At 38.8% G+C, this 19091-nt stretch overlaps 1 protein-coding gene across 1 annotated transcript in view; it reads right to left on the bottom strand.

The window, feature by feature from the left end:
• Window positions 1-19091, bottom strand: part of OXCT1 (3-oxoacid CoA-transferase 1) — a 170090-nt gene that overhangs the window by 65354 nt on the left and 85645 nt on the right. The window contains exons 12-13 of the mRNA XM_006166967.3: window positions 14347-14419; window positions 12415-12490 (exon numbers count right to left, since the gene is read on the bottom strand). Coding sequence (XP_006167029.1) covers window positions 12415-12490; window positions 14347-14419 — 149 coding nt within the window. The remainder of the gene's footprint in view (window positions 1-12414; window positions 12491-14346; window positions 14420-19091) is intronic.

The raw sequence follows: 19091 nt of genomic DNA, 5'->3' as shown, positions 1-19091 counted from the left end.
TAATGTGCATGATTGAGTCACTATGCAGTGTGTACTGGGTGAGAGATCGCATTTTGTGTGCTGTGATGATGCCTAGGGAAGGAATTAAATTGAGTTACTAAAGAAAAGTTTCAGGAAAAAAAATATATATCTATTCAATGACTGCAGTAGGATATGTAGCCCCAGTTAGGTGCTACATTATAGGATGCGTAAAGTTAGACTTGTGTTCATGGAAATGTGTGTGTCACCTGTGTTTGCTATGAGGGTATTTGGATTGTTTAGGGTCTTTGGCAATTCAATAAAATGTGGGGGGAAAACAGTATAGAAAGCAAACATAGATACCAGAGACAGTGCGGGAGGAGAGTGGGAGATGGCAGAGGGTAAGTGATAGGGAATCAAGGATGGGGGGAAAAAAACATATAGAAAACAAGAAATGGAAGATCATTTGCTGACAATAACATGTTTGTTGATGTGCTTGATTGAAACAATATATAGTGTACTCTGGATGGAAAAATCTCATTTTGTATGTTGTAATGGTGTACAGTGAATGAATGCAAATAAATAAATTGAAATAAAAAAAATCATCAGGGAAAAAAAAAAACTCACGCTGGGCTCGCGTGCGTTCACGCTCAAAATCCCAAGAATAGAATGAAGGAGAAGGGAATGTAGTGCAACCATCCCCTTTGGGGATGATTTCTCATTTTCTGTCTCTGTCTCACTCTGTCTCTCCAGCAAGCACATGTACTGTATAGCAAAAATCTCTCTAAAATGAAAACAAAATCTGCTGTACAAGAAGCAATCACTTTCTGCCCTTGAAAGCTGGATGTGTCTAATTGGCATGAGAAGTAAAGGTCCATCCTAAGGGATCGGTGTAGTTGTTATACCCTTGTACTGCTTGGACAGGTTCTTCCATAACACTGTCTGTGACAGGTGGAAAACAGAACAGGAAGGGTCACCCAGTCCTTTAGGAACCACAGGTGGAAAAAGCTCATCCATATGGAGGCTTGTGAAAATGAACATACCAAGGAGAATTATTGGGCAGTAGGGGGGCAGTAGGCCCATGAGTGAAAGCAGTGATAACCAGATGTTAAGACTGGACTCTTACTGCCCCATTTTGGACTGATTTTCAAATACAAGAGCTGCAAGACACCAGCACATCAGAAGCAGAAAGGAAATGGTCAAAAAACAAGTTCTAAGACTTGGAACCCTTGGCAAGATCAAAGAACACTGTATGGGGAAAGGAGAAGGTTTTGCATGTAGGACTTATTTGATGGAAAGGATGCTGAGATCCTACTTCCACCATATCCCAGAAACTATGGCGTGAGTGTGAGTATGCCTTGCCCTCACTCAACTGACAACTCATCCAGCCTGCATGACAGGCCCTGTAGTATGACTTTCTTAGGCCCCAAGAATGTGATAAAAGTGACTGGACACAGCTAAAGGTAGTAAAAGAATGAGTGTGCACTCCCCAGGTGGGGGCCATGTGGGAGGGACCAGCTTAAAGACGTCTAACATTTCATAAAAGAAAGGCTCCATTAGTGAGAATCTGTGTGAAGTGAGTCATAGGACAATCAGGAGTGCTAGGAAAGCATCCAGTCAACATCCATCAAAGCAGCTGTGTAGGAGGCTTCCAGATGGGGATCTCCAAACACATCTCCAGCCTCACCACACACACACACACACACACACACACGCACACGCGCACATGCACACATGCACATGCATGCACAGAGGAAGGGACCAGCTTTAAACACCTTTAAGATCAGGGAGTATGGAGCCAGAAAATAGGAGGGGAACTTTAGAAAGTTCATTAAAATATGGAATTAAAATATGAGTTGATTTTGGTGCAAAAAAATTTAAAATTCCTACCCAGTATTTTCATATGATGGATTTCCTGAGATCTTTCTGAAGATCCCTCATAGTATTACCAGTCACCATATAGCTAAAATCTTTCCTGTCCTCTTTCCTTACATTCTCTTTCTCCTGAATTTTGATCCTGGTGGGTGCCAAACAGTGAGTTGAGGTGGGTAGGAAGTAGAAAAAAAATGCAAAAGACACCACTCAGCCTTCCCCAAATGCAGCCACCCTCTGCCTGGGAGTACGAACTAGGAGAAGATGCACAGTGAAACAGTGCCCACTATTGTGGACCGGACCCTTTAATTCCTGAATCGAGATTCAGTTTGTGAATCAAAGTGATCTAAGGACAGTTTATAATCTGGGAGTAAACTGAAATGTCATGCAGGCTCTGAGTACTCATTAAAAACAGAGGAAAAGCTCTCTAACTGAATAAAGTTAAAGGCATCACAGGAGATAGAAACAGCTGTGTTTTTGTTTCTTCCCACATGTAGAGCTTATTCCACATACTGGATACAGAAAACATGCACACACACACTTGTTACAGCTGGTCTCAGACACTTTCACTAACAAAGGGAATAGTCACCAACAATGCTGTCTTTTAAAATGGCCAAAGATAGCACTGGAACAATATTTGGTTATTGCTAGAAGCCAAAAGGAAGGCCCTCAGAACAAGGGAATTAAAAGATTAAGTGCCCTCCAGAAGGATAAGGCACTGCTTGCCTTTTATACTGTCCCAGATGGTAGTTTTTAAGTAAATGCAATATAATAGAACAAAATAATAGACAAAAATCAATACTGGTGATTGAGTAAAAACAATGTATGAACTGGGATAATTTTTCTAGATAGTAATTTAGTGATATGTAACAGAAACCCTAAAAAATTGACCATGATACTCTGCTTCTAGGAATTTATACTTCAAAAATGATCATACATACACAAAGACATAAGTTAAAAAAATATTGTTAGTGGCCTTAAGTAACATCAGACAAAACATATTTAAAAAGTAATCTTCAGACATTAGATAACTGGTAGTAAAGTAAACGCTATGTTCTCTGAAAATAGGGACGCTAATGAGATGGGGCTGTGATTTTTACCCTCCTCCAGCTGACTTTCTGCCTGGAAAGAATTTGCCAGCTGCAGTGCAAGAAGTGAAACCCAGCAGTCTTGTTGGGCTCAGAGAGGCTAAAGCAACTACAATTTGAGTGGAGATCTCAAAGTACCAGAGAGGAGGTTGCTACAAAGAGTAAGAAATCAGAAGATCTGAGGACCAGCAGTTAGTGCAATGGCTATGTCGCTGGACTCCCATGTAGTCGACTGCAGTTCACGTCCCGGACACGGTGGCTTAAAACTCACGCCAGACGCGTGTGCGTGCGTGCCCAAGATCCCGGGAGGAGAATGGAGGAGAGGGGATTGATTGCAGCGTGGCCATCCCCCCTGGGGGGTGATTTCTCACTTTCTGTCTCTCTGTCTCTCTCTATTGTCTGTCTGGCGAGTGCACATGCCCTATCACAAAAACCATTCAAAAAAAAAAAAAAAGAAAGAAATCAGAAGATCTGTAGAAGGGTCACATCAAATCTGTGGCAGAGTACTGTTGTGTGAATATATGAGAGGAAATCAGCCAAACTCTTGGAAAGAACCACTAGCAAGCATTAGGCAAAAGGTGCCCAGAACTCACACAAGTTTGGAAACAATTTACATTCCTACCAGCCAGTGAAAAGGCTTCATATTACAAGGGATACCAGGTAGAATACTCAGAAGGAAATAGTTTAAGGAATGTGGCTGAATTAGACTGACCTAAAGGCTGCTATCAATTCCCCTTACAAAGCTTAAAGCAAATATTGAAAGGATTTATCTGAGTGACATCTGTAACGCTTGCAGTATAGGAAGATTCAAAATATGTCCTTCTAGCAGAAGAAAAACAACATAGATAACAATCTAGATCTGCACAAAGGAAAAGTACAGGAAAGCACAAATATGTTTGGAAAATACACAATTTTTTCCTCATTAGTCACTTCAAAAGAGAGTTGATTGTTAGAGCAAAAATTATAATATTTATAGCACGTGTTGAATAAAATGTATGATTAACAATTACAGAGAAGATGAGTGCAAGAAATATCAGTTTACTGGTGTAAGTTTACTGTTTTACATTGTATACAAAGTGATATAATACAACTTGAAATAAACGATGATGAAAAATGTATATTGAAAACCCTAAGAAAATCACTTTAAAAATAAATAAGCCAATAGTGAAACACACTTTAAAAATAAATAAGCCAATAAATAGTGAGGATAAAATGGAGTCATAAAAATACTTAAGTGACAAAAAATAAAGCAGAGGAAAAAAAATCAGGTGAATGGGAGGGCAAAACATGCTGAGGGATTTCAATCTAGACAAAATTACATTTAATGTAAATGACATAATCCTCCAATTAAGAATCAGAGATTGTAAAATGCCAAAAAATGCAACATCTAACTATATGACTACAAAAATCTATTTAAATATAAAAACGCTAATAAGAGACAGGTAGAAAAATGGAAAAAGATATACTATGCAAAGTGACTATATTAATATCAAACAGCAGACTTCAGAACAAGGAATGTCACCAGAGATTAAAAAACGAGGGAGGGCCAGCAGATGACCTAGCAGTTATGCCACTGGACTTCTATGTGGCCGACCTGGTGGTTTAAGTCTCGGACCCAGTGACTTGAAACTCATGCCGGGTGTGTGTATGTGTGTATGTGTGTATGTGTGTATGTGTGTATGTGTGTGTGTACCCAAGATCTTGGGAGAAGAATAGAGGAGAAGAGATTGCAGCATGGCCATCCCCCAAAGGGGTGATTTCTTGCTTTCCCTCTCACTGTTTCTGTCTCTGTCTCTCTCTCTTCAGCAAGTACAAACACCCTAAGGCTAAACCTCTAAAGAAGAAAAAGAGAAAGAGGGAGAATGACAAAGAGGTCAGTTCATTAAGAGAACATAATAATTTTAAATGTGTATAAATATAATTAAGAAGAGTTCTAAAATACATAAAGAAAAAGTGATACAACTGAAAAGAAAATTAGACATATTACAGCTGAAAATTTCTATACTACTCTCTCAGTAATTGATAGAAGGACACAGAAGACTTGAACAACACTACCTATCTACTTGACCTAATTGATAGTTATATAACACTCTACCTAAAAGAGCGAAAAACATTATTTTCAAGTGCAAATGGAATAGTCACAAAGATAAACTATATTCTAGGCCATAAACATGTCTCAAATTTAAAAGGATTGAAATCATATGTTCTCTGCCCTCAAAAGAATGAAATTAAGGGAACCAGCAGTTAGCGTAATGGCTATGTCGCTGGACTCCCACGTAGTCGACCGCGGTTCGCGTCCCGGACCCGGTGGCTTAGAACTCACGCCGGGCGCGTGTGCGTGTGTGCCCAAGATCCCGAGAGGAGAATGGAGGAGAAGGGATTGCGGCGTGACCATCCCCCCTGGGGGGTGATTTCTCGCTTTCTGTCTCTATGTCTCTCTCTGTCTGTCTGGCGAGCGCACGCGCCCTATAGCGAAAATCTCTCAAAAAAAAAAAAAAAGAATGAAATTAAAAGTATTTAAGTTATTTCAAAAATCATAAAATACGTGGAAACTAATTAATACACTTTTAAATAACCAATTAGTAATAGATAACAAAATAGAGTAGAAAAATACTGTAGAAAGAATGGAAACATAGCAAATAAAAATTTGTGAACCATCACACAATGCTTAAAGAGAAATTTGTAGCATTACTTATATTAGAAAAGAAAAAAAAAATTCGGATTAATGATGTAAGGCAGGTGTCAGCAAATTTTCTTTGTCAAGGGCCAAATGGTAAATATTTTAGGCTCTGTAAGTAATACAACTTTTATCCCAACTATTCAACTCTGCTCTTGGAACACAAAAGCAGCCACAAACAATCCATAAATGCATGGACACGACTGTGTGATATGGCTGCATTCCAATGAAACTTATTTACAAAACCAGGCAGTAGTTCAGAATTGGCAAATGGCCGTAGCTTGCCAAACCCAACAGAATAATGAGTTCCATAGGTGCAGAGAATTTTATCTGTTTCTCCTGCATCCATGACGCTTAATGTATGCTTGATAAATTCAGGCTGAATGAAGGAATCATTTAATCCCCAGAACAAGCATATGAATTAAGTATTATCATGTTATGAATAAATATACCAGGAGGAAATGATGTGCCACAACACCAATAAGTGAAAGAACAAATATTTAAACACAGGTCTAATTTCAAATTCCTTGTCCTTTCCACTGTATTACACTAATAAAGCAACAGCATTACTGAATAATTGTAAAAGTATCACACCATCAGGCACATACCTTCCACCTGCCCTTTTTCTTTTCTTTTTTTTTGAAGAGGTTTTTGCTATAAGGGCGCGTGCGCTCGCCAGACAGACAGAGACATAGAGACAGAAAGCAAGAAATCACCCCCCAGAGGGGATGGTCACGCCGCAATCCCTTCTCCTCCACTCTGCTCTCGGGATCTTGGGCATGCACGCACACGTGCCCGGCGTGAGTTTTAAGCCACCGGGTCCAGGACGCGAACCACAGTCGACTACGTGGGAGTCCAGCGACATAGCCATTACGCTAACTGCTGGTTCCCTACCTGCCCTTTTTCTTTCCTCATGGTTTAAACTCTCCTGATCCTTGGCAACAAATGAATAAGAAACCACTGTTAGGGACCGGCAGTTAGCGTAATGGCTATGTCGCTGGACTCCCACGTAGTCGACCACGGTTTGCGTCCCGGACCCGGTGGCTCAAACTCACACTGGGCGCGTGTGCGTGTGTGCCCAAGATCCCAAGAGGAGAATGGAGGAGAAGGGATTGCAGCATGGCCATATCCTCGGGGGGTGATTTCTCGCTTCTTGTCTCTCTGTCTCTCTCTGTCTGTCTGGCGAGCACACGGGCCCTATAGCAAAAATCTCTCAAAAAAAAAAAAAAAAAAAAAAAAAAGAAAACACTGTTAAAACTATACTTAGAGCCCAGCAGGTGACATAGTGTGTTTCAGGTGCTGGACTTCCACAGGCTGACCATGGTTTGAATTCCGGACCTAGTGGTTTGAAAATCATGCCAAGTGTGTGGGGTGTGTGTGTGTGTATGTGTGTGTGAGCCTAAAGTCCCAGAAGAAGAGTGGAGAAGAAGGGATTATGGTGTGACCAAACCGCCCCTGGGGGATGATTTCTCACTTTCTATCTCTCTGTCTCTCTCCTCTCTGGCGAATGCATGCACCCTATGGCAAAAATCTTCTTAAAAAATTTAAAACCCTATAGATTGTCTATATCTTTATGTCATAATCTATATGTATGTATATCTGTGTGTGTGTATCTTCTTTTTTTTTTTTTTTGAGGTTTTTGCTATAGAGCATGTGTGCTTGCCAGAAAGACAGAGAGAGACAGAGAGATAGAAAGTGAGAAATCACCCCCTGGGGCAATGGCTCACCACAATCCCTTCTCCTCCAGTCTCCTCTCAGGATTTTGGGCACATATGCACACGTGCCTGGTGTGAGTTTAAGTCTCCGGGTGCAGGACTCGAACCACGGTCAACTACAAGGGAGTCCAGTGACATAGCCATTACGCTAACTGCTGGTCTCTATATATATCTTTTTAAGACAGGATCTTGCCGTGCTATGATTTTGATCCTGCCTCTGTCTCTCAACTAGGACTACAGGTGCACATCACTGCACCCAGCCTTTTAGGTTAGTCGAGGAATCCAACACAAGCTTTCCGTGTGGTCCCAGCCTGCACTGCAGTGTTTTCATTATGTACACAGGAATATATGGGGTTAATATTTGGGCTACAACTGATACACATAATTCAACAGATTGATTCTTGGACAAAAACTGCCTTAGTTTTACAACTAGGAAGACTAGAAAATAAGTTCATTTAAAGCAGACTTCACACTAGAGAACTGAGTCAATTTTATATACTCAGACATGCAGCAAAACATGAGTACAACACTGACTTTTATTTATTCCTTTAAAAGCACAGAGAAATAAAAACTGGGACCAAAACTGTCCTATTCACCTTTGTCTTAAGAATGTCTCTTTCAATCTTCTCCACACCGGAGAGGGCCCTTGGCTCTTATGCCACTCAGGAATGGCAGCCTTGTCCACTGGGCTGCTGTTTTGTGCTTTTAATAGCCAGTTCCCACAGATGATCATACACATCTGCTTCCTTTCATAAGTCAATAATCTATCCCAGCTGTTTTCCAAAAATAGCCATTCAGAAGGCACCAGAGCAGCTCTGAATATAAATTTCATGGACTACACATCTTTCCATCTTTTCTTAGCTTGCCTAGGGTTTTACCATCATTGTCCCAAGAAAGGAACTTGAAGGAGCCAATCATTATTTTGTCAAATTTTCTTTCTTTGGATGCTTAGGGCAATATATTTTTTAAAATTTTAAAATTATTTCTATTTCTTTTATACATTCAATCACAATATTTAGCTTGCAAAGTGAATATTTCAACATGTGTACATTTCTCACCAGTCTAGTTGACACTACTATAAAGTTATCTTCAACAGATAATAACCCATTTGTTTGTCCTATAAATGCTAGGGCAATATTTTAAAAATCAGTGTACATGAGGTCAACCTGCTTACAAAGAGGCTATTAAAGGGTAGACAAATAGCATCCACCTCATTCATTAGCCTTAAAGCCTTAGTGTTTATAGCAATCTGACACCATGATGACTGGTGCTAATGCCAAGATGCTGAGAACTCAAGGTTTGTACAGCCACTGAAAGATCATTAAACTCAGTAAAAAGATAAAAGTAAATAAAAAATGATATAATAAACTGAACTTTTCAGTTTCTTGACTGCCAGACCTTGCAATGAAAATACATCTACATCTAACAAATCAACCTAAATCTTCAGAACAAACAGGAATAGATTGCTTACTGAAATTATATAAGGAGGGTAGGCTGTATCTTATCCTTAACCAATAAAAGTAAGAAATGTGCCCTCCAAGGGTTTAAGTTTTGGTATTTGAAAATTAACTTAAGATTAAACAGTTTGTACTGATCCCTATGGAATATTCTTGCTCATGCCAGCATATTTTAAGGCAAATATTCCCTCTTTAGTGTTAAGTGATAGAGCATTTAAAAAGATGAAAATAATAGCCACTGTTTATGAGGTGCTTGGAGAATTTGCTTTTGATTTTCTTCTTCCTTAATCCTAACAAAAAGATGTGCTCCAGATCACATAATTTGTAAGGGGTAGAGATGAAATTCAAGTCAGATCTCATTCAGATTAAAGGTGGTCTTGACTGAAGCTGTCCTGAGCTCCAAAGAATAAAAATATGCATTGTATTATAACATACGAATAAGTCAAGGAGTGATTTTCAGTTACTAAGTGAACAAAAAAACCCCAATCAGAAATGACACTACCAATTTCCAAGACCAAAAGAGTGGAGCCAGATCCAAGGACACTTTTATGCTTATTTTTTCTCAAAAAGATTATCATATTATCCTTTTAGAACTCTAGAATTCCCCGTCACTCCATTAAGGCCATTCTTTTGGAAACTCATGAGCTCCAAATTATTGGAAATAATGAAATTATAAAGTAATAACAAAATTGTAAAGTAATAAACACTGGCATTTTAATCATTCTCAGCACTCTTAACAGGATATGTAAGTATGGTGTATATTGGGAAATGTTTCCTCCAAATGAAAATTACAAAAAGCATGTTTCCACTATGAGAGGGTCCAGCCCTACTGAATGATAAATTATAATTAAACACAGATCATACGGTGACTTTTTAAAGATGCCCAAGTTCCCTGAAGGAAAGAACAGGTTGAAAATGTTTGTGCTCCACACCTAGAACCACTATGCAGATTAATTTCAAAAATCACCAGTCCATAGAAATAAATATATTTAAAACCCTATTGCTTCTGTTCATGGTTACAATGCTATTCCCTTCCAGTCTACCAGATATTCCTCAACTTCTCCTTCTTAACTTATGAAAATAATAACCCATTTATTTAGCATACAGTATGTGTCAAACTGTGCTATGTATTTTGTTTATTATCTCATTTATTCCTTTACCTAGTCCTACAAAACAGGTGCTATTATATCATTCCCATTTTACAAATGAGGAAACATAGGCAACGGACTCAAGTTATACCCTAGAAAGTGACAAAAATAGAATTTCATCCTAGGTCTGAATCACTACAATGTCCTTGCTCTAAATTGGTAAGTTACAAGAACCAGACAGAGCCTCTGACATCACCTAGTCTCAAACTTTCCTTTTATAGACAAAGAGACTTTACCCCGAAGAGCATAAGTGATATGTTCAAGGTCATACCTTGATTACTGATAGAGTTAGAACTAAAACCCAGGGCTTGCTTTCCTATGGTCCTTCTACTACTCCCAATGGCTTTTTTCTAAAATTAAAAAATAAAAATACAACCTAATTTCCTACACAAATAAGTGGCCCCATAAATTATCAATCTGACTCACTGTACAATGTTCCAGAGACGCTCCCTGAGTTCTTTGAAGCTCTAAAAGCTGTCAATCCTTATAATAGCTTATATATAGCTGATTTAGAATGATCAATATTTTTTGTGACTAAAGTATGAATATAAGACATAATTTGCTAAGACTTCTTACTACTAAGGGGTCGGTGTTTGACCCTTACATTTTAAAATATGAGTGAATTATGATCATTCTTTAATAAATTGATTCTCAAATGTGGGTTGTTTAAATCTGTACACTGCCCAAGCTCCATTATAGATTAACTAAATTGGAAACTGTGGCTGAAAGACCAGACATCAATATTTTTTAAAACTCCAGGGTAATGCCCATAAGCTACTGAAGTTAAGAATCAAGCTTTGGGCCATACTGTAAGCGGCAGTGGTAAAATGAGATGCTCTGTGAGGTTAACTTAGGTGGGAGGGTTCTAGATCACATCCAGAGACCTCCCAAAGTACATCAAGCATGCACACACTCATGGCCTAGGGCTGGCTGAACCTGCCGGTGCTGTTCAATCTCTGTCTCTCTAGCTCATAAAAGAAAGAAATAAACAAACAAACAGAAGAAACATAGTTTTAACAGTTACTAAAATGTAAAGATAAAATTTCAGGTGATGTTGTATCAAAAGCTAAATTAACATGTTCTCTAATATTGTTATCAACTATATAAATCCACCTTCCTCATAAAACCTTGGAAAAATATAAGAAATTTCAGGTAACTGTCACATTATAGAATAAGAACCTCAGTTTACCTGGCAAGATTCTTTATGGCTGGTGCTACAGAGAAACACACAGAAATCTTGAAACATACACATCACAAGAGTAAGCTGAGCTATTGACCAAAAGCGCTTATAATCATAGACGCACATCCATCGTTTCCACATACTAATCAGGAAGCAACAACCTAGAATATAATAAATCACACTCAAGAATTAAGTTACTGGCAGGGACCAGCAGTTAGCATAATAGCTATGTCGCTGGACTCCCATGTAGTTGACCACGGTTCGCGTCCTGGACCCGGTAGCTTAAAACTCATGCCAGGGGCATGTGCGTGCATGCCCAAGATCCTGAGAGGAGAATGGAGGAGAAGGGATTGCGGCATGGTCATCCCCCTTGGGGGGTGATTTCTCGCTTTGTGTCTTTCTGTCTTTCTGGGGCATGCATGCGCCCTATGCCAAAACCTTCTCCAAAAAAAAAAAAAAAAGAATTAAGTTACTGGTTATAGTCCATTTTCCAAAGCTAATTCTAAGAGGTTTCTTCCCTTATTTAGGTTATTATTAAGCAAAAACTGTTTGTATTGCATGAACATGATGAACTACTACAGGTTTTGCATTCCATAACAGAAGATGATGTGATTGATTATTTATGGGGATCATATGCCCAATCCAGAGAGGATTTTAATCACTGTAAATAAGAAAATAATAGAACTGGGACTAGCAGCAGGTGTAATGGTTAAGGTGCTGGATTCCCACATGGTCAACTGCAGTTTTGAGTCCTGGACTGAGCGGCTTGAAACTCATGGTAGGCCTGTGTGCACACGTGCCCAAAATCCCGAGAGAAGAATGCAGAAGGGATTGTGGTGTGACCAAACCTTCAGGGGCGGTGATTTCTTGCCTTCTGTTTCTGTCTCTCTGGCAAGCACACATGCCTTATAGTAAAAAACTCAAAAAAGAACTAACATAAAATTAATGAACCTCTGCATTGTTCTTTCTAGTTATAAACCTTAGTTATGGTAAACATATGCATTTCTTACTTTTCAGCAGAGTATAATTAACACATTTATTTTTTTGTTTTTACTAACTCTGTTTCTCTAAGAAAAATGTTGCTTTGGCCGAGACCTTGCTTATTTTTATTCCCAACTACACAGTAAACTGGCAGAGCTAAATACTTTTCAGTGCTCTTTTAATTAAAACTTGAGATTCAAATGAGAAATTAAAGTATTTCTTAACTTTTTAAATAATTATATTATGTTCTCATAGCAATTTGACAAGTTCTTTTTCTAAATATTACAAAACATAATTATTCTGACCCAAGCATAATTCAAAACTAAATTTCTACTTACAGGTATCATCCAGTTAGCCAGGTCACCATATTTGGAAACCTGCATTGCTCCTAGCATTGTTAGATTGACATGTCCCCTGAGAAAGGAAAACAGGAAATAGAAAATAAGCTTAATTCCCCTTTGCTAGAAATTTCCAGCAATTAAAATAATTCTATATGCCCAAAATACATTTGCTTCCTGCTACCCCACAACTGATTTCCGAATAGGTCAGCTCCAAGTCAACGTAGAGAAATAAAAAAGTTTTGTTTTTTTTTAATTACAGTCTATATTGCCTCCAAAAACAAATTAAAAACAGGTATATACAGTAAGTTTTCTTCCTTTAGTGAGGGAGAATATGACTCGATTTGAAGACAAACACTAGATAAAAAGTGAATACACAGTTTGAAGAAAATGTTTGGATCCTCAGAAAGGATCTTAGAAATATTTATTTCCATCTATTTGGCACAATGATATATATTCCATTTGGAGAATTCTTTTCATAATTGTGGGCCGGATATTTCAATGCCCAACATTCAATGTGAATAATCTCACATCTTGCAGTCGAACAAGCCCGTGACGGTTTTCTGGCTGGGAGACGAGGCTGTGTTTCACGGCCCTGCTAACATGTTCACAGGATGACTCAGCTCGTTCCACACCGGGGGAAACATGAGGGGCTCCGTTATTACATACCCTCTAATCATTGCAAATGACTCATCGCTGGAGAAAAAAGAGGCTCCTGGGAGAACAGTAACTGTTTCCTTGCCTAAACATACACACAAAAGACGGGGAAAAACAGAAAGAAAGAAAAGACTATTATATTTCTAAGAGTCTCTGGGTAGAGAAATCTCCATTTCCGAAAGAATTTAAGTTCCCTTTACCAAAATGCAATGGCAAAGAGAGTTGAGTGGTGGTGGGTGAGGGGACAGCACACAGTAGGAGCTGTTTACCCTGGTAAAAGGAGTATTTTGTCACTGACATTGCTGAGCATTGCCCCTGGATGGTGATAATAAAAGGCAAACTAACTTTTAGTTGTACTGTTGTCTGGAAATTCTCTATTGATAATGCACCGCTCTATTGCCTGGTCCTGCTCAGCCTCCTGCCAGCACCAATTTCCTTCACAAGCCACTGCTAAACACTAACAGGAATGAAGAGGAAGGGAGTTCTGGGATGACACCTGTCAGAATCCAATGCTACTATCAGTCACTGGAACAGAGAGATTGTGGAATAAACATGAACATAAGAAGAAATGCAATTATTTAGAAAGGTATAACACAGTAGTTCCTGTTTTTTTTTGTTTTTTAAAAGTCAACAGATAATATTACTAAAAAGATTAATAAGTTTTGAAACTCACACGTGCAGTATGGTGGCTATATTAATACTATATTGAGCACTTAAAATTTGCTAAGAAAATAGATGTTAAGTGTTTTCACCAAAGAAATAAAAACTGTGTGGTGATGAATGTGTTAATTAACTTGGTTGTGGTAATTATTTGGCAATGTACATATAACAAATCAACATATTGTATATCTTGAATATACACAAACTTTTTGTCAATTACACCTTAATAAAGCTGAGGGGAAAATAAAAAAATCAACCAATAACATAGAAAGGAAGGATCCACCTAATTCTTTAATATCATTAGGCCCAAACCCTCTTTTGATGTCTTTCCCTTTTTTCTTGCTCTCTGACTCCTCTCTACTCTTACCCATATAAGCTTCTATTAAAACCACAGCACTTTGATGAACATAACAAAAAACAAGATAACACTGTCCTACGTATTTCATGTTAACTTTCAAGTGGTTCCTCAGAAGGACCTCTCCGAAACTTAACATCTCTTAATAACAAAAGTGCAGAGCTGGAAACATCTTCAAGGTCAACCAGTCCCCAAGCAACTAAGGATGACTCAGCTCGTTCCACACCGGGGGAAACATGAGGGGCTCCGTTATTACATACCCTCTAATCATTGCAAATGACTCATCGCTGGAGAAAAAAGAGGCTCCTGGGAGAACAGTAACTGTTTCCTTGCCTAAACATACACACAAAAGACGGGGAAAAACAGAAAGAAAGAAAAGACTATTATATTTCTAAGAGTCTCTGGGTAGAGAAATCTCCATTTCCGAAAGAATTTAAGTTCCCTTTACCAAAATGCAATGGCAAAGAGAGTTGAGTGGTGGTGGGTGAGGGGACAGCACACAGTAGGAGCTGTTTACCCTGGTAAAAGGAGTATTTTGTCACTGACATTGCTGAGCATTGCCCCTGGATGGTGATAATAAAAGGCAAACTAACTTTTAGTTGTACTGTTGTCTGGAAATTCTCTATTGATAATGCACCGCTCTATTGCCTGGTCCTGCTCAGCCTCCTGCCAGCACCAATTTCCTTCACAAGCCACTGCTAAACACTAACAGGAATGAAGAGGAAGGGAGTTCTGGGATGACACCTGTCAGAATCCAATGCTACTATCAGTCACTGGAACAGAGAGATTGTGGAATAAACATGAACATAAGAAGAAATGCAATTATTTAGAAAGGTATAACACAGTAGTTCCTGTTTTTTTTTGTTTTTTAAAAGTCAACAGATAATATTACTAAAAAGATTAATAAGTTTTGAAACTCACACGTGCAGTATGGTGGCTATATTAATACTATATTGAGCACTTAAAATTTGCTAAGAAAATAGATGTTAAGTGTTTTCACCAAAGAAATAAAAACTGTGTGGTGATGAATGTGTTAATTAACTTGGTTGTGGTAATTATTTGGCAATGTACATATAACAAATCAACATATTGTATATCTTGAATATACACAAACTTTTTGTCAATTACACCTTAATAAAGCTGAGGGGAAAATAAAAAAATCAACCAATAACATAGAAAGGAAGGATCCACCTAATTCTTTAATATCATTAGGCCCAAACCCTCTTTTGATGTCTTTCCCTTTTTTCTTGCTCTCTGACTCCTCTCTACTCTTACCCATATAAGCTTCTATTAAAACCACAGCACTTTGATGAACATAACAAAAAACAAGATAACACTGTCCTACGTATTTCATGTTAACTTTCAAGTGGTTCCTCAGAAGGACCTCTCCGAAACTTAACATCTCTTAATAACAAAAGTGCAGAGCTGGAAACATCTTCAAGGTCAACCAGTCCCCAAGCAACTAATAATATCACCTGACTCATAGCCAAGCTGCTCTTGTCTTGTGATGTATTTCCTCTCTGTTTAGGAGCTTCCAATCTTAACCAGAAGAGCGCTCACATGTCACTTTGCCAAAGGTAAGTCAACATAAAAGACCCCATACCTGGCCCCAGTGTAACTGCACAGAAGGGAAAGAAAAGTTTCTTGACCCAATAGGACCAGAAATGGTCTGTCTGTTCCCAGCTGTGCCACACAGCTGTACCCTCAGCTTCTCAAGTCCTCCCCAAAAGCCAAGTCTTCTATCAGTATCCTCCTCCATTCATACTCAAGTATGGAGAAACAGTAAGACGGACAAAGGCATCCTTGTAGAGTACAGTGAAAGATAAAGCTGGAAAAGGTGGTTAGAGCCATTAGAGATCTGGAATGCTGTGCTATTTGTACTTTAGTCTGCAGGCCTGTGATTCTTCAGGTTGTACATAGACTCCCAGGGCAGAGCTTCTCCTCCTGGACACTACTGACCTCTGAGGCTGGAGGACTCTACTGGGGGCTGTTCTATTATTGTAGAATGCTTAGCAGCATCCTGGATCTCTACCCACTAGATAACAGTAGCATTCCCTCCCATAAACATGATGATCAAAAATGTCTACAGACATTGCCAAATGTTCCCAAGAGGGGCAAAGATTGGGGCCAGCCAACCAGTCTGCTGAAAACCACTATTGGAGAGATTATAGCAGGTGGTCAGGAATTCTTATAGGCTAGATTAACATGTTATTCTTCCTAAAGCAATTTTAATAAAAGGCAAGTTATTTAAAACATTATTTGGGGGCCAGTAAGTGGAATGGTGGTTAAGGCACTGGACTCTCACATGCCAACTATGGTTCAAGTCCCAGACCTGGCAGCATGAAACTCATGCCAGGCACATTTGCATGTGTGCCCAAAATCTCAGGAGAAAAGTGGAGGAGAAGAGATTGCAGCATGGCCATCTCCCCTCGCGGGAGTGATTTCTCACTTTTCTTTTCATTGTTTCTCTCTGTCTCTGGTGAGACTCTATGGGGAAAAAAAAAACATAAAAAACAAGAACAAAAAATTATTTGTATATTAAAATAAGAAAACAACATGAACAGAGAAGAATGCAAAATACAAGTTAATATAAAATAAAAACATGAAACTGAAAACTTTACAGCCATATTAGATTGGGTTACCACAGGTTCATACCCAGATTTTCATGGGACATATAAAACGTTCTAAGCACTGCTGTCTGCACCTCTGTAAAAGGCAGGTTATCAGCAGGTGTAGCTTAGTATATAGGAAAAAAGGCCAGGGGTCAGGAACAGAACACTGTGTGAGTTCAGTCTCTGGCAATATCATCTTGAGTATATCACCTCACTTTTCTGGGCCTCAGTTTTTCAGTCTGTATAATGAGGTTTCACTTGAGGCTCAAGTAGTATAACATAAAAATGTACCCTCTACACCATATAGCTACACAATCAGTTATTCATTTTTTGTAACCTTATGAGGCTATTATTTAGAAAAAAGGACCCTTGGAAATAGTTCTATCATTATTTTGAAACTTTAATAGACTAATTATACTCAGAAACATAATTCTTTATATTCATTCAGGGTGATGTCCACACAGAAATCTTTTCAAACTAATGTAAACAATGAGCTGATCTTCAAGGTAATTTCTAAGTATTTTTTGAGAGTTAAAGAAATTGCTAATATATTTGGTCACTGGAAAAGTCATGATGTAATTTTTTCCTATGGAAAATTGCATCATGATTTTTCTGATGATCCAGTATATTCTAAGTTCTCTAACATAAAGTATTTCCTTCCTAATTCAGACAACTTCAAAATCAAAAGCATCCAAAATCAAAAAAAAAAAAAAAGGGCTGCAATAAAGGACTCAATATTATTAAACTGATTTGCATACTGGCTTTCCAAAAGCAATGAAATCTTGTTTTACAAAGTAGTTCAAGATTATACATGGTATTTCAGAAGGTGGCTTCATTAGGAATGAGCTTTTTTTTTTTTTATTTTTGGAGAGGTTTTTGCTATAGGGCATCTGTGCTCGCCAGGCTGACAGAGAGAGACATAGAGACAGAAAGCGAGAAATCACCTCCCAGGGGGGATGGCCACCCCGCAATCCCTTCTCCTCCGTTCTCCTCCCGGGATCTTGGGCATGTACGCACACGAACCCGGCGTGAGTTTTAAGCCACCAGGTCCAGGACGCGAACCATGGTGGACTACATGGGAGTCCAGTGGCATAGCCATTACGCTAACTGCTGGTCCCAGGAATGAGCTACTTTTAAGTTCATGGAATCAGAAACACCTACTGTCCAACAATGGCATTGAAAAGATTAAGTACTTTCTCAAGGAAACTGGGTTTTATGAACCCAAGCCTGAAATTTGGAAAATGGAAATAATCGTTTTGCAAATAACTCACTAACATCATAAATTAATTAAACCAAGCAGCAAATATTTTCACAGATCAATGAGCTATTGCTAAAGGGTACAGTACAATTAAATTACAGCCTTGGTTAAATGTCATTGCTTTATCACAGTGGGCTTTCAGAGCTGAGTTGTGTTAACTAATTCAACTATTCAACCAGAAGCTGTTTGACTTCTCCCAATTCTAAGTATCACACATCAATTCTACTTGGCAGTTGGCTTTTCTTCAGTGCATATTACTTCTCTTCTGAGATTTGCACATACTGTTTTTGAATGCAAGGTAAGATTCATACTTTTGTGGGGGTAGAATGAATGAAAGTAAAAAAGGGTGTAGAAAATCATGCTAGGATACAAAATTCAGTTTCTAATTGGTAACCCCACTCCAAGAATGATCTGCAGCTCCAACATGGTAGCAGTGTTGCTACAAACATTGGCAGTCATGACAGTCAAAAGACCAACCTGTTTTTCCTCCTTTATTCGGTCTGCTAATATACATGACCCTATGCCTCAGTGAAATCAAAGGCTAATAATAAGAGGTAAATCATATGGGTATAAGAACAAAGGAAAAGACATCCTAGAGTCTCCAGCTCAAAGAACCTCTGTATTTGCTATTGATATAAGTGAGTAGTACTTAGTGGCAGGGTATGCCACTTAAGTGCTCCCGTACCTTTGGAGGATGCTCTCTCATTCTGATGAGTACTAGAGAACAGTAAGCATCACATGCAACAAAAACCTTACTATGCCAGAACTTTGCAGAGAGACAGAAAGTGAGAAATTGCCCCCTGGGGGATGGCCATGCCACGATCCCATCACCTCCATTCTCCTCTTGGGATTTTGGGCATGCAGGCTCATGAGCCCAGCATGAGTTTTAAGCCACTAGGTCCAGGATTTAAACCGTGATCGATTACATGTGAGTCTAGAAATGTAACAATTATGCCATCTGCTGGTCCCCAGATCTTTTCTTTTTGCTACTACAGATCCATTCCCACTCTTCTCCAACCTGAGAAGGCTGATCTACTTCAATTTGGGATTGGTCAACAGGAGGCACAGGCAAAAGATCCAGCAGAGAAAACCCTCACCCCACCCAGGCTGCTGCAAGTTGGCTACATACCTCTAC

Source organism: Tupaia chinensis, unplaced genomic scaffold (genome assembly GCF_000334495.1).
Source record: "Tupaia chinensis unplaced genomic scaffold, TupChi_1.0 Scaffold144378_1, whole genome shotgun sequence".
NCBI classification, from domain to species: domain Eukaryota; kingdom Metazoa; phylum Chordata; class Mammalia; order Scandentia; family Tupaiidae; genus Tupaia; species Tupaia belangeri.
This window is presented reverse-complemented; position numbering and strand designations above follow the sequence as displayed.